General features: G+C 46.4%; 2 protein-coding genes across 6 annotated transcripts in view; one reads left to right on the top strand and one right to left on the bottom strand.

Annotated features, from left to right (window-relative positions):
- The window catches only part of Gish (casein kinase I gish), a 60,561-nt gene extending 56,462 nt beyond the window's left edge, over positions 1-4,099 (bottom strand). Inside the window, exons 1-2 of one of the 4 annotated variants that reach the window (XM_077698785.1) lie at positions 3,968-4,099; positions 3,126-3,320 (exon numbers count right to left, since the gene is read on the bottom strand). In XM_077698785.1, coding sequence (XP_077554911.1) covers positions 3,126-3,318 — 193 coding nt within the window. In that variant the 5' untranslated portion in view covers positions 3,319-3,320; positions 3,968-4,099. Of the gene's footprint in view, positions 1-3,125; positions 3,321-3,618; positions 3,938-3,967 lie in introns of those variants that run through there. The other 3 variants (XM_077698786.1, XM_077698783.1, XM_077698784.1) reach the window with 3 other exon arrangements.
- A 14-nt stretch (positions 4,100-4,113) lies between these two features.
- Positions 4,114-19,963, top strand: part of LOC144169556 (centrosomal protein of 120 kDa-like) — a 32,548-nt gene continuing 16,698 nt past the window's right edge. For both annotated transcript variants that reach the window (XM_077698781.1, XM_077698780.1), the window contains exons 1-9: positions 4,114-4,251; positions 4,393-4,664; positions 5,074-5,376; positions 6,257-6,463; positions 9,711-9,818; positions 10,489-10,584; positions 14,787-15,213; positions 16,708-16,882; positions 18,667-18,816. In XM_077698781.1, coding sequence (XP_077554907.1) covers positions 4,212-4,251; positions 4,393-4,664; positions 5,074-5,376; positions 6,257-6,463; positions 9,711-9,818; positions 10,489-10,584; positions 14,787-15,213; positions 16,708-16,882; positions 18,667-18,816 — 1,778 coding nt within the window. In that variant the 5' untranslated portion in view covers positions 4,114-4,211. The remainder of the gene's footprint in view (positions 4,252-4,392; positions 4,665-5,073; positions 5,377-6,256; positions 6,464-9,710; positions 9,819-10,488; positions 10,585-14,786; positions 15,214-16,707; positions 16,883-18,666; positions 18,817-19,963) is intronic.

Raw genomic sequence — 19,963 nt, 5'->3', positions numbered from 1 at the left:
AATTAAAAACCGCGCAAAATATATTTTTTCATTTACCTCGACAAGCAGCTGCTGATAGCTCGACCACAAACTTTCTCCTCATTCACCGGCGTGAAAACGTCAAGGACCTTTGGCACACGTGTCACTCGTGTTAAATAACAAGGTAAAAAACAGACTTTTAAACCATTTACCCTGCTCACCCCCACTTCAATATACGGGGGGCGTCCGACGTCACATGCGGCCAAGGAGAGGAACAACGGGGCAACGCCACAGCGGGGAGGGCACCTTTCAAGGCTTCAGGACGGGGTCCCGTTATTGGATTTGGAGAGAATCCCCCACTGAGCCCCGAGGGCAAACTAATCAGCCACTGCGCTGTGCAGGCGGCCTTGACATTCTCTTTTTCTCCCGCTGGATACTTGACGCGATAAGCGCGCAGCAGCTTTTTGTCTCGGAGGAGGGCGGAGGGCTCCTTGGACAGAGCGTGATGCTCAGACTAGAAGACCGTCGTCAACAAGGGGAATTGTCCCTGGCGACGCAAAGCAGCCTGACGCGCATGTATGTGGCCAGACGATCAGTGGCTTGCTAACCACCACCACCACCTCCACCCAGCTGGTGTGCAAGAAGTTAAGAGTGAATTTTCAAATTCCTCCAACCCACAGTCTGTAAGGGGGCTTAGCAGACGATATGACGCCTTCTTTAACCTTAAGAACTAGCCTTTGGTAACCGAGGGGAAAAAAAAATCCAAATATTGGAACACTTTCTAATTTCACACTACCAATTTCAACCATAGTTATTGAATTCAAGGTTTTATAGAAAAAAAAAAAAGCCAACTAGTTGTGTCTAAACATCTGCCCTGCTGAGTTAGTTTTCCACGACTGTCGTAGCTTTCCCCACCACCATAAATGCGCTATAAATTTTTTCGCGAAATGTGTACCGTACCTAAATTTCAATCAAAAGAGGCAAGAAAGGATCGGGGCTCAAGATATGTATCTCAGGGGTCTGAAATGCTCCTTTCCTGCCCTTTTTTGTTTTCGTCAGGACCGGCCCCACCTTTAGGAGTAAGCAGATGCCTCAGATTGGCTGTGCACTACAGCTCCAGCGTGTCCCGCAAAGAAACGCGATTAAAAAAGCAGCTACACAAGAACAGAAAGTAAAGTCAAAAGCACAACAGGAAGAAAGGAAAGTGTCACTGCGCCGTCATTACCACCCAGAAAAAACTCAAAATGGGGACAGGAAAAAAAAGGAAAAGAAAAGAAAACGAAAAAGGGAAAGGCAGAAGATGCACGGCTGCAGCCACCTGCCCAAGCAGGGCGACGACAGCTGGCAAGAACGTGGAAGGCTGTTCTGACAGGCAGTTCTCCCACAGGCCAGGTTCAATCTGATGAAGGTTTAATGCAGGCACGATGTCAACAGCATTCAGACCCTCCGGGTGTGGAAACAAACATACTAGGCCAAGGCTTGCGATGACACTCATTACATGACTGAATGAAGTCTACTTTGCAGTCACCTACGTGGCATATATCCCGTGGATGGGCTGACGCAAGCTACAATAAAATCCGGCTTGCTACAAATAAAAACAGCGAGCACGGAGTCGTCTACGAAGTGCTAATTGTACGCAACGAAAAGTGGAACTCCACTGTGCGGCGACCGACGTTCTGCACCGATCGATAGGGGATAAACCAGTTTATTTATCAGGGTTGTATAACCGGGAAAAACCGCAACAAGTGTCGGGAGGGTGACGCGCGATGCAAAGTGCGCGCGAGAACAATATAGTGGCCCTTCCGGATAGCGCCGCAACAATGACAAAGGAAGAGGCCGACGGAACAGCGCGGTTTCCTAGCAGCGAAGCGTGCCTGCCGCGCGCAGAAAATACCGCCGCCGTCGCTCGAGCGCGATCCGCGAGCGCGTTGTCGCGTAAACGTGGCTCCCGACACACACACACGGTGCGTCACGCAGGCCAGTTTTTCGAGCCACCGGGAGGGGGGTCGCGTCAAATGATGCATAGCATGTGCGGTTGCATAGCGGAGCACACCGCTGGCGATGAAGGGCGTTACTCCCGACCGCTGCTAGGCCGGACCCGACAACGACGGACGGACGGCAGGCCAACGCAGAAAACGCGTCGCGAACTTTCAAAAAAGCGCTGGCCCAGCGCGCAGCCAGCAGAGACGGGCCACCTGCGCTCACGAGGAGGCGGCTTCTTCACGGGCAGCACGATACACGCCGCACCGCCGCGTAGCCTGACGGACGCTCCAACCTGTCAGACGGAAAGGAAGGCTAGGACCGATTTTCCGGGCCATAACACTTTACGACGTTGCAACGCCGAGGCTCGATAGGGTCTTCTCTTCAAAGGTTCCGAAGAGAGCAAATAAAAGATGCCCGATAAGGTTCTGGAAGCAGCGCGACGCACAAATCGATCACGGTACGCAAGCAAAATGCGGCGCAGGCTTCGCATCGGAGGGCCCCGCGCGAGATCTCCGCCTCGCTGGAAGAAAAAGGCGCTGGAACACGTCCAAAACGGGCCCTCCCTTTCACTGCGTCCCAAGTTAAAAGGTTAGCGTTCTGACGCGGGGGCAGGCCGGCCCGCAAACATGTCGCAACGCGATCGTCCGCGGCACCCGAAACTTTTTGTTTGCTTTCCTTTTGTTCACTCGTGACCCGGTAGCTGTCATCAAATCAAACGCGCTTTCTGGCAGCGGCCGAGCAATGCGCTCAGAAGGCCTGGGCACGAATTCGAGCGAAAACAAGCCTCGAAGATACAGAACTTCGCGACCAAGATCACAGCTACAGAGAACTGGAAACCGTGTCGCTCCTCCTACACGAAACACAAGCGGCGTGACACCTGCAACACCTACAGCATCGGGGAAACAAATATACCAGAGATGCAGTAGGATACGATAAGATACACCGTAACTTGTATAGAAAAAAAGTGTGCGTTACGCTAGCCGACTTAGCACAGAAAGTGTCGATTGTCTTTCGCCGGACAAGGTTGTTTCGCATCACCTCCAAACCGCAACGAGGTGATCTTGCGCTGCCTAACTATTTTTGCAGCCTTTCCCTGCAACCGCTGCACAGCGTTAGTACGATCGTAACGAACGTGTGCTGCATAAGGTGCAATCGACGCTGAGAAAATTGGCACAGTGACTTACCTAGCCGCAGCTCTCCGAAGTTGCCGCAGCCGATTTTTTTGCCCACTTTGAAGTTGGGTCCCACCATCAACACACCAGAGTTGCTCGATCCCGTCGGCCTTGTCTGCGAATGCATAGCTCTTGCGGCGACCGTCGTTTTAGATGCACGCTTGGGAGTTTCGTCTCTGGGCTCCCGGGAATCACGTCTTTGCATCCCTGCGGCCGGGAACGCCGAGAAAGTTAGGCTTAGGCACTAGGCTTAGCCCACTACTCCGGCAGCGAGTGGCTATGGCGCTAGCTGGCGATGTCATGGGTGAACGTTGGACGGCTGTGGCGTGTTCAATCTAATTTCCATCACCGCCCAACACCCCGCGAAGGCTTGACTCGTGTTCCCGTGTTTCAAACAGCGCACGGGCACCACTTGGAAGGGCTTCGTTTTCTTAAATCACAACGACGCACTGGGCCCACAACCATAACAAAGCCAAAATCATCCATGAAACTGGGCCCAACCTACCCAGCATGCATTTCCACAGGAACTCTTGGCCACAACCTCCGGCAACTAATTTGCAGCGCCAAATCTAATAGAAGCAACGAAGGTTCGCTTCTTTTCCGTCGCAACCTCAATTCATTATGAGCGGATCGTACAGTATGTGTTTTCATCTGACCGCGCGACTGCGATTTCCGAAAATTGGCTTCGGTTCTTTCAGACCTCCACTGAGAAATCACGTCATAAACAAACCAACTTCCGGTGTACACCGGAGCGAGCTCTCTCGCTGGACCTTCATATTATGCGATAAATTTGATGCCATTAGCACAGAACGGCAGGCGATGTGCACGGCTGCAAGGAGGGCGCATGAACTCACATTTTCGCTAAAACACGGGTGATCCCCAGACCGACCGAGGAGACATCGCGAACGGCCGCTGCAGCTGCTTTCAAGGGTAGATAGACGTTCAGCTGAGCAGCACTAGGCGGCGACAAACGCTTCCTGTAAACATTCAAAACAGCGCTTCGCTTGAAAGTTTGCGGTAGATTGATGTCCTTGCCAACGTTAACTAGCTTCATAAGTTATGCTTTTCGCGTCTACTCGCTTTTGTCGATGAACCAGCATGAACAAGAACTACCTCATCGTCACCTCGATTCTGGAAGGTGAGACGACGGTCGTGGCGTGGATCGGCAGTAACGTACTGCTGGGGCGCTGGTATCCGCGGTCGGATATGTTTCGTTGCAGCGCGCATAAATCACGCCTGGGGGCATTTCCATTTGCCTAATTGGTGCGCTCATTTGCAGGACGGCATTTTCCAAGCCGACAGGGCTGTGACATTGTGATAGAAGCGAGCTTCGACAGCGAAGTACTGAGCACAGACCCAGTGCCACATAGCTGTCATCCTCACTTCAACACTGAGTTGGCATGGAGTGTCAACCGCAAGGGCCTTCATGTCCACAAGATGCACAGAACGCCTGTGAAATTGCAGTGCTTTGCAGTTGAGCGCTCGTCGAAAAAGAAGGAACGTGTTGGGTACGTCGTATTGGAGATACGCGGCGTCCAAGAAGGGCCCCGGGTGAGTCATAGCACCAAGTATTTGGCATCTTTGCTCGTTATGAGACGCTTTGTTGTTGCGAATTTAGGCTCGTTTTTCTCGGTGTGCGCTGTAATTCGCCACAGCCATGAATCTCGCCACTAAGTTCACTTTGTTTGTGTTTTTCTACTAAGGATGTTGTGGCAACTTTAAAAAGTTGCGTCTTCATGAATGAAAACTGTTCCGTTTGAATAACTTGACAGTTTTGCTGAGAGCTCTGGCGTATTATGCGATTACTATTGCCTGTCTCGTGGGGCAGATCCCGTGTTGTCCAACTTCATGAACATCATTGAAAACAAAGATGCGTAGAAGTCCAATAAGCATGAACCAACTAGCTCAAAAGTTTTGTTATGTCGTCGTACATCTTGCCACCTCTGCCTGCGGTTTCCAGAGCACAAAATGGCACCCATTGCTGAGCAGCAAGTACCACGGAGCCAAGCCCGAGGTCCACATAGGGTTGCACCTGGAAGAGGACAATGTGCCGGAAGCCCCAGCTTCCTCAGAGCCTGTACGAACAGACCTCGGTATGCAGCGAGTGTCCTCGCAGCTTGCAAGCAGCCTGGGACCTGGAATGGACATCGATGAGCTGACGCCCCGCCTCAATTTGACTGACGGCTGTTACGAAATCGGCAGAGAACCTACCACGCTCTACGTCTTCACCGTCACTATTTCATTTGCTGCTAACCTTGGCCATGTGAGTGCTAGCGTTTGTGCTGTCCACTTTACTCGGATAGAAGTTGAGATGGCAATAGCTCACGTAGTGTGTCACTTCGCCGAAGTTGCATAATAATGTCATTATTAATGCGTGACATCGGCTGCTTTTTCTCAGATAGTTTGTCATCACTGCAGTAGTTTATAAGCAGATTCAGTCCAAAAGATTACAAAATACCCACGTCATGTCCGAAATATTGACAGTAATGCACTCTTTGTGTAGTGCAGAGGAACAGGTGACTGTGGTGATGAGGCACAGGGACAACTTTCATTGTCATTCTCAAACCTGCTGCACTTCACTGCAAAAATGGTCAGCCTACAAAGTAGTGTCTGAGCAAGCAAAATGCTCCGTATTATGGAGCAGTGCCCAGTGACTGTGGTGTTGGGTTTTACGAGTTACCGAAAATTGTAAGCCAAAAACGGACGTGCCCATGCTCACGGCCTAGCTAGAACAGTCGCGGGAGATGATCGGGCAGCTTGGAATGCGAGTAAACAACTACATAGAGTGGTAGAACAAGTAGGGTGAGGCCGTGAATTCCACATATGCCCATGTGTTCACAGAACTTTGAGCTTGCGTTCTGCTTGGACTATTTCATGCTAAAAGTACAGATGAACCAATTTTTCACGCAATTTTATACATCTGAGCTTCTTGCACGTATGCTTTTGCATGGAAGGTTCTTGCTCGTGTGCAGCTCCTCTGCAAAAGGAGCTTCTTTGGCTGCATCTTAACTGTGGGAATTTGTACTCCAAATATGGTCTTGTTATTTATTTTCCCCAGGTACAACCCTGTGGGCCCCATTTTTTTCCCCATTTGATGCCTGTTGTGCCATTCACTGGCCGTGACAGAGGCAATGCGTGTGCAGCTGCAGGAGAGCGGGGCGGCCGAGAGAGCAGCCAGTGCCCGGTCAGGGCCGTACCAGTTCGTGTACCACCTGCTTGGGCACGAGGTGGCGACGGAGGCGTTTGCCAGCCTCGAGAACCCCGAGTTCCCCCCCGAGAGGGCCTCTCTGCACATCCGCAGCAGCCCGCCCGTCCTGCGCAGGTTCTTCGCTGCCCACCCAACCCTACAGGCAAGCCTGCCCCTCTCTTCGGAGAGGGACGATCGCACGTTGGCACACTGGCTGTTTTGGCAATGCGGTCAATTTATTGCGTGGCACTGGCTTGGTGATAATGGTGGGCTTTAACACTTTCCTGCCCATGCCTATTGAAGTCCATAGTACAGGGTGGTACGGCGATAATTTGAACACGTTAAACTTTTTCCCTGAGTGAACTGCTGCTCGTTTCGCGCTCAAACTTCACACAAAGGTCGCATTTTGTGGTCTATTTTGTTTGACACCGGGAACAGGGACGGTGCTTACCTGTTTATTCTGAAAATAAAAATAATTTTCGCCTATGAGAAAATGGTGACTGATTTGGCGTACGAGCCAGAGCATCGCCTCCTGTATTTTTACAATGCCACACGCATCGCGCGCTTCCCAATGAGAGTGACTGGTACGCCTGCAGTGCCTAGATTTCGCAAGGTGGGGCCCCGAGCTGAACCGGGATCACGCAACCATAACTAATTTCGTGAGTGGCTTGTGCCTGGTTGCCAACACAACTTATCACCAACCTATGTTTGAGATCACCGAAGGAGGGGGCTCCCCCATCAGCGTCAGAAAACTCAGGCTTGCGGAGGAGCACGTTTTGCCAACGTTGCCGCTTTCCACCACGCGCCGCGCCGGGATGAACCGGTCACGTGACTAAAGCGCTGGGAAGGCTACAGATTGGGGGGGAGTGGCCGGAGTGGAAGGAGAGGGCTTGGTTGGCCGGTCCGGGCTGATGCGTTTGGCATTGTAAAAATACAGGAGGCGATAGCCAGAGCAAGCTGATGATGATGATGATTAGTGGCTCCCCCTTTGAATGGGGGCATTGGTCCGTTTGCTCTGCATACCCCAGGTGGCATCGCCGTTCCAAGATCAGCTTGCACTGGCTCACACGTTCAAATTGGCCGCCATTTTCCCATAGGCAAAAATGGGTTTTGTTTATTTTCAGAATAAACAGGTAAGCACCGTCGTTGGTCCCGGTATCAAACAAAATAGACCACAAAATGCGACCTTCGTGTGAAGTTTGAGCGCAAAACGAGCAGCGGTTCACTCGGGAAAAATTTTTGAAATGTTCCAATTATCGTCGTACTACCCTGTATACTATTGGTGCTTTTGAAAACATAATGAGAATTTCATGTGAGTGCTTCTTAACTCTCTCATTACCGCGGGGAATTGACCAATTTTTAGCGATCTAAGGAAACTTTTTTTTTTTTTTCTGTCAAGCATAATGGTTACATGCTAATTGGAGCAACATAACATGCGGATTATTTAACGGGTGCAGATTATTCATAGCTGCGGAAAGAAATATTGAAATCGCAATGTTTGTCAAGTTGCCGTAGAAAACTGCAAAAAATGAGTTCTGTATAACAAACCACTGACAGTAGAAAGAATTTCAATTATACGTTTTGTAGAGAAACATTTCAGAAACACACAATGGAAGACATTGACTTGCGCGGAACAGTTCGTCAGATATAAAAAAAAATGTTTGCATGTGTGGTGCTGGTGCCATGCGGTGAAGCACAATTGCTATTTCAAAATGCGCTATTTTCGGTGATTCCTTGGAAAGAATTCGGTAGTTTGACATTATTAGAGGTACTAATTTGTCCCTACGTGACATAAAAACATCTTAATATTGACTGACCTTGCATTTACAGCCAGCGGAGTACTTGGGACAAGCACGCGATGCGGAAAAATCTGCATGGAGTTGAAAACAAAACTTGGTGGTTGATGCTTGCTGATGTTCACTGTCAATTATCTCTCAAAACATAAACTTGCAGTTTATTCTCGTCTTCTTACTCGCTATTGTAGCCCTGCTAGCAGGAATGAGGTGCAACGTGGTAGAATCATGCCCTGCAAGCTTTCACTGGGTAGATGTTGCGCGATGAGAGAGTTCAGCACTACAAGCCTCCGGCATTGCAGCGCCACCTAACATTTTCGAAAGAAAACAATACAAAACTTGTTTGGAGACTCTGTATGAATATACAGTTCTACTAAGGAGCAACACTAAACCTCCTCCATGTGGAAACGAAACTGGCCAGTGGAAAGCTGGCGCAGTGTAAGGTCGGTTTGAAGCGCTCTCCTTATCGGAACTGATATCTGGCGGCTGGGTTTTATCTTTTGACCTGCATCGGTAGTTCTTATTGCAGAAATTTGGTTAGGGTGGGATGAAATCACGAGCGACGTGCATTTTTCGAGTATCAGTAGTAGGTGCTGAAGGCGCCATGGCAGATGGGCTTGAAGTTATGTAACTGCGTAGTAGCGCCAAATATGAATTTCGCGATGCATAAACGAAACCGAAACTGTTGTAAACTATTTGCGAATGGTCCTGTGGTAGAACTACAACACGACCTAAACTAATGTGCGCAAAGGCGATGAAACTGCCTAAAATCATGAAGTATCTTTGTAAAATATGCACTGCTTGACATTTTCAGCCGATGTTAGGGATTATTACTGTCAGAGTGCAAGCCTGATGATTGAAAATCATCCTTTGAATCACCATTCGTGCCCTGATAACAAAAACCAAACACTGATGCAGAGTAATTAAAAGCAGCATGCCTTCTTTTTTGGTAGCAGTGATGTACGATTACCATGTCCCTTTTACAAACCCAGGTGATGCAAATGCGTGTCAAAAATTAGTTTTGTTGTAAAAATGAAAAAAACTGATTTTGAAAGGGCATTTTGTGAGCTAACTCCAAATAGTTTTACTTGTTCCAAAAATGCCTGGAATGCTATGTAAAGGGGCTCCCAAGGTATTGTTCAAATTGAATGATTGTGAATAGACACAGTAATGAAAGAGTTAAACAGTTATACCTGGCCCTACACATCAGCCATCTTTGCATTTTGAACACTTTTACTTGTACTATTGACTCCCTGATTTTACTGCATGCCAACCATTGGCACTGTTTGCCCTTAGTTGGCCTCATGCCATTAAAAAGGCGGGCTTACCGAGAATTAATTCTAAAATTTTAATAGGTCAACAGAGCTGGCCGGAAAGACAGGCAAACTATTGACGGACGAAAAAATTTACTGTAGCAAGCATTTATTTTGCATTGCACTTGGCTGACTTTGGCATCAGTAAAGAGGAATGCATCAAGCATTCTCCACCCTTGAGTTAGGTTCACCGTCTTCCTGGAGTAACCTCCTGGAGTACCCAGCCACCGGCGACGAGGGTTTAGGCGATGAAGTTTTTTTGGTCCTCAGTTTCACGAAGTGCTAATTTGGTGGTCATTTTCAGGTCCAGCTCTCATCTCGCACTGCAGTCATTGGAGAGACTGAGATACCACTTGGGGATTTTTCAGCCAGCTCGCCCAGGTTTTCTGTCTCGGTGGAGGGCTTGTTTCAGGCAAGTCTTGGCGTCCATGACACTCTGCGGAGATTTTTTTGTTTGTGCATTTACGTGCTCCCCTTCAGTTGGTAGAGACTTGATCAGTTAGACTGCAGACATGGGTGCATTTAGAGCATGCAGAGCCCTTGCTTGTACCTTGTAGTTACAAATTGAAGTTAGTGCTAGTGTCCTTTGCCAGCATGTGCCAGCATGTTTGAAGCTTTTCACACCATTTTGCCCACAGAGAACATTGGCAAGGAGAACTTGTGGTCAGAGCAAACATAATAGTTGTAATGAAGAAAAAATAAAACATCGGAGCTGTTTGATTTGGTTGCTGTGAAGCAAAACTGCATATACAAATGCCAATTACCTATACCTGTGTGGGAAAGCTGAGGCCCTCAAAATATTTGCCTAGTTGTTTTCCTGGTCCTTGTGTATCTTGGTATTGTCTTTCATTTATCACAGTGGTTTAGCGGATGAGCCACTCTGGTGCTGAGCTCGGGTTTGTAGGTTAAATCTCCATTTGCCATGGTCAGATTTTTTAATGCAGGCGAAATAGGCAGTTGGGTAGATGACCGTCACTGCATATAAAAAGCTCCCAGCTATTCGAACTGAGCGTAAAAGTTAAGTCGCGTAGGCGAGATGCTAATATAACTCGTCCCGATCCTTCCATTCTTCTTCTTTGCAGCTGCACCCTGTGCCCCGCAATGAAGCGTTGGTGAACAGCACACCCCCTGAGTACAGGCCCATAGTTGGCTTGAAAGTTGAGATTTCCGAAGCACCGGTGAGCCGACTGTTTGCGTCCCCCGCTTATCTATTTGCGGGGACAGTTGAAAACCAAAATAACCAGGGGAATCTTGAGGGCAAACACTCTCAGGTTGCTTGAAAACATCCCACTGGATGCAGGTCTGCTTGATTGCAGCATGCTCTGATGGCTGTTAAACAGTAGAGAAATGGGGTGAGCATTGTGGTGAAGTGTTGTGTTCTTATGCATTTATTCTATAAGACTTTGTAACAATTGTCTGTAGGAGGAGAATGAATGTTTTGTTTATAAATGCTCAAAAATAATACCTCATACATCGTAGGGACCCCTTTTACAACTTATTCCTGAGCTCAAGGGTCCCACCTGTATACTTCCTAGCGGATGTATTTACTTCTCGTACAACAAACTTGAGCTTGAGAACTAAACGTGATCTTGAAGTGTGGCTAGCAGTTCTTTAAGATTCTTGGGACCTGAGGCTTCTCGCAAGTGGGAAGCACTCAAACCTGGTGCTCTGTTGGTAATGCCTGTTTTAGCTGTTCGAAATAACGTGAGTGGGATGTAGTACAGGCTAACGACTGTTTTTTTTTCTTAAAAAATGATACACGATACGGTAATATTAATATCCTAATCTTCAGATAGGTATACACCACAAGCCTTTGTACATTTATAATGAGCTTCTACATGCTTATCTATCAATTTACTTGAATACACAACTCAATTATTATGACACCGGTTAGAATAATATACTGAATAAAGAAATGAGCAGCCAAATTTAAAGATGGCCAAACGTAGAAATGGCCATCAACTATGCCGTATGTCATATGGTAAAAATGAATTGCTTATTACAAATCTGATTTTTCTCATTCTTGGTTCTAAAATTTGAGCCTGACAGTATCGAGCCCATTCTTCAGAGACGTATGCGAGAGATGCGTTGTCTTGCCATTGTCACAGGCACATAATGTGCATGACACAAAGAAGTCTTACTGCTTTGTGCTCATTAGCTCACTATCTGCACATCTTCTATCTCACCCGCAGTCAGAAAAAGTTAATGACTGCTGCCTTCTACGCAGCCACTCTGGCTGTGAAGGGAGACCTTGGGGCTGCCCCTCTTATCTTTTGCGGCCAAGGAGATAAAAGGGGCAACGAGAGAGAGCGCCTTTCGAACACCTTGTAGGTGAAAAGAAAGCCTCACCACTACATTATTGTAGTCAAATGAAGCTTATCATTCGGGTTACTGTTAATTGCTGACATTAAAAAAAAACTCTTCAGTAATGTGAAATGCTCCAGTCATTTAAAGGAGAAAAGTCAAGGAGGTTATTCAGAGGCTTCCTCCTATCTGGAAACTGTTGGCCTTTTCTGGGCATTGGGCTTGGTCAATTGGCACACGACCTGCTTAGTCAGAGCGGCAGCAGTAGTTTGTTGTTGCGAATTTGGGCTTGTTTTCCTCGGTGTGCGCTGTAATTTGCTGCAGCCATGAGTATCGCCACTATGTTCACTTTATTTGTGTTTGTGCCACTATGCTCACTTCTACTAAAAAAAGCAAACTTTTTGGGCATATATGCGAGTGACAACATTAAAAAAAAAAAAGTTGCATCTTCGTGAATGAAAACTTATTCGTTTGAATAACTTTACAGTTTTGCGAAGAAATCTGGTGCATTATGCCATTAGAATTATCTGTCTCTTTGCGCAGATTCCTTTATGTGCGATTTTATTAACTTCGCTGGAAACAAAAAGATGCTGGTAAATACAGTAAAACCTCGTTACAAGAGACACTGTTACAAGAGACACTTGGTTATAAGAGACATTTAAATGAAAGCGGTTTGGTTGGTTTGCCTATGTTCGCCATGTTAGCAACATTGCATACAAGAGACCTCGGTTACAAGAGACACGTGTTTTGGTTCCCTTGAGTGTCTCTTGTAACGAGATTTTACTGTACCATTAAATTCTCCGAAAATTACCTAATACCGGTTGTAACAATTATCAGTTATATAATAATATTGTTATGGATGAGTTAGGCATCACCAAGAGCCTCATACTTTTTGATGTAGGTTTCAGATTGGGCTCCTGGCTGACCCTGAAAAGCAGTGCTCACGCACTCATTTTTTCCAGATGTGATATGCCTCGCATATTTCTTATAATATTTTTCGGTCTCTTCCTTCTATACGTAACAGTTGAAATGTGTTCAAAGTGAGGTGTGCAACTGCATGTTTCCAGGAATGTGTGCGTGATCGCAGGCACACTGGTGTTCTGAAACAAAGCCTATGGTTTGGGCATGTTTTACTACAAGCTAGTATGCATTTCCACGTGAAAGAGAGATCTGGTGCACCACTTTTTGCCTACAAGCCCCAGATCTCTGCATGTGCTTCACCTAGCTTTGTCCTTCCTTCCACTTCTTTTGTTGCCTTGCTCGCACAAGCTTACCGAACTTGTAGGCTGGCGAGTAAGCAACATGAATGCAAGTGAAGCTTGATTTTACAGGTTGGAGTCTTGTGAATTCCCAGGTTTCACGAACAAATTCTGCTATCTTGAAATTAACCTGTAGGTTGCCTGTTGGGACACTTCCTATTTTTCCACCACACAAGAAATAATAATAACACTGTATTTAATAAACCGACCTTAGAGAAAAATTAACCATCAAAACCACTTTTATGAAGCTTTTGGGGAAGAAAATATGGACAAAAAAATCGTGCGCCCTTCCGTACAACGACGACGATGGCTGAACACGAAGCTTTCTCGTGACGGGTTCTTTGGTTGTCGTCTGAGTTTTCCAAGCTGCTTCGGCCATGTCTAAATGGAGCTGTCGGATAGATGCCGGCTTCATAATGCAAGGATCCCAGGTTTGATTCCGACCAGTGAAGCGTTTTTTTTTTTTTTTTTTTTTTTTTTTCACTTCACCCACGATCATTCATCATCATCAACAGAGGAAGTCTGCTTTCCTGCAGGGCGTTTTCGCGTTAGAGACTTCATCAGTGAAAACACTGAAGGTTCGCTTAAAAACTGAAAGAATCTGCGGAAATCCAAAAAATTGTCTACTAATGTGCAGTGTTCTCGTGCCGCTTGTCTAGAGTGTGAATTTCTTACAGCCAAATATGGCTGTGAGTAGCGAAAGATGTTGGATTATTTTATTCGGTTTGTGTTTTTTTTTATTCCTTTCACCAATAATGTAGTAACCTCACTTTGCTATTTGTGGTTTTTTATTTTTTTTGAAGATGCAAGGCGTACCGCAGAGTTGGTGTTTGTTTACATGATTTTTTTCTTTGCATTTCCAACATTTTTTCACTGACTTTTTTGTTTAGTCTTCAGTTTGTTGGCGAGATGTGTAAGATGCATATTTTTGATGTTGTTAGAACAGCTTTGTGAATTGTTTTTTATGTAAACTTTTTTAACTTTTTGGTTTTCCAAAATTCTGTCTGACGAATTACCTCCATTTAAGCTGTTGTGATGATTGAAGGTGCGAAGTTTGAACACGAACCAAGCTGCAATTCACTCAGGAAAAATTTTGAAAGTGTTCCAGTTAAATTTGTAACACCCTGTACACCACCCCTGCTAGTCCCCTGTTCATGATGCATCTTTAGCAGGCAACCAGCCCCATTCATATCGTTTTTGTCTTATTGTTTTTGTAACTAAACACAAAGGTAATACAGCTTGATTTTGTGTTTAAAATGGCTCCCTGGCTTGTTCCTACCCTGTTTGACCTTTGCCTTGTGTGTTCCCCAGTAACGAGATTTCACGGAAAAGCATTCTTAGTTTAAAAAAACACTTGTGGTTGCCAGGCAAAGGTTTATTAAAAAGCATTCTGTAGAATGAGGAAGCGAGTAACTTTTTCCAGCGGTATGAGGCAAAGCTATGCGAGGTAGGCACAGGACATGCATAAAAACCTGCAGTGATTGTCCATAGAGAGGAATCTGCTCTACCGCTTACAGTGCTCGGTTGAACAGAAGAATAATATGACATCGGTACAGATTAGGAACTTGAGTACGTTTCCGTAACCCAATGCACTCTACTGGGAAAGGGGCACCCTTCCAGTGTAAGTACAGAAGTCTTCATGGTATGTCACAGTGCAAATGACCAAGCACAAAAGAAAGGAACACAGGACGGCGCTCGTCCTGTGTTCCTTTCTTTCGTGCCTGGTCATTTGCACTGTGACACACCATGAACCCGTACCAACTTGGCCAACTAGCCACTTTACTACGGAAGTCTTGTCCCCCTCATTGCTCTCCCAGGCAACCGAGCCTGCCATAGATGAGAGCGATGGCAGGAGAGGTCATGAATCACCCGAGCATCGCGCTGCACCCCCACCTCCCGTGCCGCCCGAGAGGAGGGAGGAAGAACCCTCCCGGCCACAGCGGTCGCAGAGCCGGGAGGCACGGCCACCCACACCAACCCGGAGGCCTCCCGAGAGGAGGAATTCCCCAGACAGGAGATCCCCCGTTCGGCAGCGGTCGCAGGGTCGTGAAGCACGGCCGCCAACGCCAACCCGGAGGCCCCCCGAGAGGTCTCCCGAGCGAAGATCCCCCGTTCGGCAGCCTCGCAAACAGCTCGACTTCTCACCCCCGCAGAAACTGGGGCGTGCTGAGAACTGCAGACCCCCTGGTGCAACTGCTGCCAGCCACCACCACACTGGAGACCCATACGCAGGACAACGGAGTGGTTAGTGCACGGGTCCTTATTTTTAAAATCCTAAGCAAAGCAGCCCTTGTCCCCTTTGCGCCCTCTTACTTGGTGTTCCACTTTTTCTGCCATCACTGCTCTTGGTGGCTTTATGTGCAGCTGTTACATCGAGCCACAGGAGTAGTTGAATGAGTTGAAGCAGCCCTCCCGTCCTTGCTTTCCAAAGGGTGATGCACTGCCTGCACCACCCTTTTCAATTTCAGTCACAGCTTGCAGTTACTAACACAAGCGGCCAAGTCGCTCCCTTTTCTTTCTAGCAAAATACCTTATTTACCCTTTTACAACTTCCCAAATGCTGTGAAATGTATCTACTTTCAGTTAGCTGTTTTTCTATTGGGGATGCCAGTGCCGTATGCTGGCTTTTTTACTCAAGCTTGCACCATGGAACTCCTTTTACTCAAGCTTGCGGGAACTCCTGATGATATAGAACACCTCGGGCAATGGAACACCTCCAAAGGAGCTGTTTTTCTGTTACGGATGCTGTCTTTTTCGCTCAGCGGGCAATTAAAAGTCCCCTGTCGGCACGTGAAATGCTTGAAAGTATCCGCTGTGCCATGCCGTGCCGTTCATGTACGAAGTTGCCATGTACAACCAAACGGTGCCGTTCTTCGTTTTTCTGTAGGTAATGAAAATCAAGTTAACATAATGCAATAAATGTGGTCATTCGCTCTCTCTTTATCTCCTTGTAGCCAACTTCATGCAAATTATTGTGACCCGTGCGTGCTGCTTGAATGTGCTGCCCAGTTTTCAACAGTGAAACATATTAGGCTATGTACTCGCATGTCCTGTGGCAAAACGCAACAAGAAACCACAAGTGATAGCTGGTGGTGTATTATTTTGCGTTCTTGGTGTTTAAGCTCATAGAATGGGAGGCACACGTATTCAGCCCTGCGGGAAACTTGTAGCATTGTAGCTATCACCTTCTCTTTGTCGTTGCATGGCTGGCGCTGCCACAGCAGCATCAACAAGTGCGCAGTGGAAAGGCACGCACAATGAATTAGTCCTTCACTTTTGAGCGGGGTGGGTTGCTAAAGATATCACTAAAGTGGTTTTGCAGAATTTAGCGCTTTTGTGGGTGCATTTATGTTCTGTTTACATGCGTGTCTTTGTTCAGTATGAGCAACAAATTTATGTTCCTCCTCCTCAAACAAACCACATCCAAGCATACTGACCCATCAGCTCAGAGAAGCCAGAAAAGCTAGGGGCTTTTGAATTTCTATTCAGGTTTCATTTTCGTACACCTCCCTACCACCCCTCTTTTTTTTTTGGTTAAATGTAGCCTGTCATGCATGAAGTGGACCTTTAGAAAAAACTCAACGGTGGATTTGCTCATGTTTGTGTAGTAATGCTTTCTTTAGCAGCTTGGTCTTGTATTACTGCATTGCATCCTTATTCTTCCAGGGGTGACTGGAAGTTTTTTGGCCATTTTTCTGCTTGCTGCCCGTCTGAGTTGGTTTTGCATCTCTGGATCAGGTGCCGACCTTCGGCCGTCCCAGGACACTGCGAAGAAAAAACAGCAGCCACAAGTGATAGACCTGACGGATGACGCAGATGAGGAGCAATTTCGTCGTTTCTCTCTCATGCTGGACATCAGGAGCCTGGAAGTCCTCTCGACTCCTCGCAGTAGGCAAATGGAGTGCTACGTCAGGTGAGGTCCCTCCTTGCCTGCACAGAAATCTCGGTGGACAAGTGGCGTACAAAAATTTGGGTGGAAAGGGTGGATTCGGATAATGCCACATAGAGGCAGTTGGAGGTATATGACCTATGCTTTTGTCTTGTAGTGAACAATATATGCCAGCGAGTTGATGATGATGGTGATTGGGACACCTGTAGCAGTGGCTCAGTGGCTAAGCATTGTGCAGTGAATCGCAAGGATGTGAGTTGGGTCCTGGCCACAGCAGCCATTTTAGCAGCGAAGCTGTTGTTGCTGGCCGTAATGTGTGCGCTGTGTGGCGTCATCAAAAATGTTATTCATAGTTACTCCTGAAATTTACCACGGTCGTGAGCGCGCGCTGCATAAGGAGTGCTTGGCATCGTCCAGGCTTGTGCATGGTGCTCGCAAAAAAAATACCAAAAAAAGCCATTCACGTGTGTCCACGCCTCAAGGGAGGAACACAAAAATGCATGAACTAGAGATGCCCAGTTCGTGAAGCTGGTTGCTGCTTATTACAAAGCACTCGCTGATGTGTTCCATTTTGGGAAAAATGTGAAAGCCTGTGGACAAAATGATCCGGGCCCGCCAGTCATGCATGAGGAAGACTATGACATAGATGGATATGACAATGACTACTACTACTACTACCACAGTGAAAAGTGATGACAGAACATGTAAAAACACAATTTCAAACCTAATGCAATGCGTGGTGGTTGTGTCCTTCAGTGCTTACATAGATAGAATTCCTCCAGCTTCACTATGGTTCAAGCCTTGTGCGACTTAGTGCAAGCTTCGTCAATTTTTTTGTGGTGGAGGTGAAAAACGAAAATGCTCGTGTTGAGATTCCCGTGCATGAATAGAAATCCTCAGGTGGTCTAAATTGCAGCGCTCCGCTATTGATCTGCAGTGCTCCGCTATTAAGCGGCTCATAGCACAGGTGCAGCTTCGCCGTGTTAAAGGGGCCATGCACATAAAATGCGTTTGGTTTATTCGAAAGATTGCCATCTTGGAATAACACTCACACCACTTTTAACGCAAAATTCACTCAAATAAGGTCATTTTTTGCACTAGAACCTATGACGTATTATGTACAGCTGTGCGATTGTCTGCGGCCGGCAAAATCCAACACAAGTTAAACGGGTTATAAGCTTGCAGAACGAGCTATTTGCGCTCAAGTTTAATCTTATAGCAGTAAGAATTGTGGGGTTTACAGTGGAAGTTACGAACGTGCACGTAAAAATAGAAGCACTAGTGCATACTGCACGCACAATGCTGGTTATAGCTGCACAGCCGTCCTGCACTTTGTGCTTACACTGGCCAACTGGCATAAGCGACATTGTCTTCTGTGACTGTTTGTTGAGCATACCCAATGTTTCATGAGACGAGTACTATTAACCGTAACAAGCATTATTCAGGCACAAATCCGGTCAAAGCAAGGGTGGGCAGCGGTCCCGAGTGGTATGGTGGCGCCATCTAGGAACAGCGAATAAGGCATTCCGCTGTTCACTGTATCCGTAGTCCACATAATTACGTTTGCTTCAGTATTTGCCCTGGATACGTCATTGCAGACGTCACAAAACACACGATTCAGCGGGAGAATCAAAATTATGGCTTAAATTGTTTGATTTCGTAATGAATAAAGCATCACTTGGTGTTGGACAAGCATTGGGGGCACTATTTTTCAAATAAAACTGACTTTTATTTTGTCTGCATGGCCCCTTTAAGCCCCCAAATTTTGATGATGATGATGATGATGACAGTGACTGCCTTGCTTGCAGGTATCACTACCATTTCCTAGGCACGATTACCCCGTTCCAGTCACAGCAGTGGACCGTGGTGAATCCCGGGTTGCCGGCAACCATTCTGGGGGGCTTCAACACATACAACTTCGCTGCATCGCAAAAGATGGTCACGGCTGCGTTCCAGCAGTAAGTTGAGAGGCTTCTCACGCTTGACCGAGGGGCATAGACGACACTTTTTGAAAAGTAAATAAAACTTAAAATAAAAATTAAATAAATTTCCTTGGCAACTAGTAGTAAATAAAAGCATGCGCTTAGCAGACCATCCTTTATACATCAGTCATGGGCACATTACCAGCAAAAACTGAATGTTACAGTTACAGTTACCAAAGCCAAAAAAGTAACTCTTACATTCAGTTACAGAATGTTTAAAAGTAACTTTTTACAGTTACTGTGGAAAAATAATGTCGTTACTTTTCTGTTACTGTATAAAACTAAATAATAGTAGATCGCAAAACAAATGATAGAGTTTATTTAATGTAAATGTACGAAGGAGCGCAGGTAGTCAAAAGTGCACGTGGTAAAACCCCAGACGAAGGGAACCTAACAGGGGCGCACTCAAGCCCAACACCAACAATCGTTCTGCACGCCTCATTTGGTTACATCGGCCTCTTTTGCTTATTCCCCCCGCCAACTTGGTGTCGGGGAATATTTTTGCAAAACTCACTCTTACCTAGCATGAGTTCTTTCTCAAAGTTAGCACCGAGAGCTTCCCTCTTTTCAGAGGTCTACTTTCCAGTTTTTTTTTCTTGTTTTTGCTCGCTCAAGACAAAAAAATAGTTTTAGACATCCCCTCTGAGACCGACCTCTGACCTCGGTCTTCTGCAGGAAAGATAATCCATCCTCGTAGCGACCTTCTTTCCTAAACTGCGAAAGCAGGCGTGCTGTGGAAAAGTGAAAGGTGGAGAGAGAAAAAAAGTCCGAAAAAGGAGCAAGCGCAATCTGTACGTCGGCCTTAAATGAGTGTACCTAACGGATAGTTTTCTATATAAAAAAAAAGTACCTGTAAAGGCATTTCCTGTTACAGTTACTCTGAAAAAAAGTAACTGTTACAGTTACAAGTTCCTCTAACTTAAAAATAACTAGTTACAGTTACAAGTTGCTGAAAAAAGTAACTAGTTACCGGTAGAGCGTTACTAGTAACTAGTTACTGCCCAAGGTGGCTTTACATGCATCCTTTCGTGTAAAGACGCTGAAAATGCCAATGTTGTCAGTACGACCATGTCAAAGATTCCGTACCTACTGAAATATCTTAAAGGTACCACTGCTGGGATGT

This window comes from Haemaphysalis longicornis, unplaced genomic scaffold (genome assembly GCF_048455015.1).
Source record: "Haemaphysalis longicornis isolate Haplotype H1 unplaced genomic scaffold, Haemaphysalis longicornis Haplotype H1 scaffold_2, whole genome shotgun sequence".
NCBI lineage: Eukaryota > Metazoa > Arthropoda > Arachnida > Ixodida > Ixodidae > Haemaphysalis > Haemaphysalis longicornis.
The sequence above is the reverse complement of the archived record's forward strand: the minus strand, read 5'-3'. Positions and strand labels throughout refer to the sequence as shown.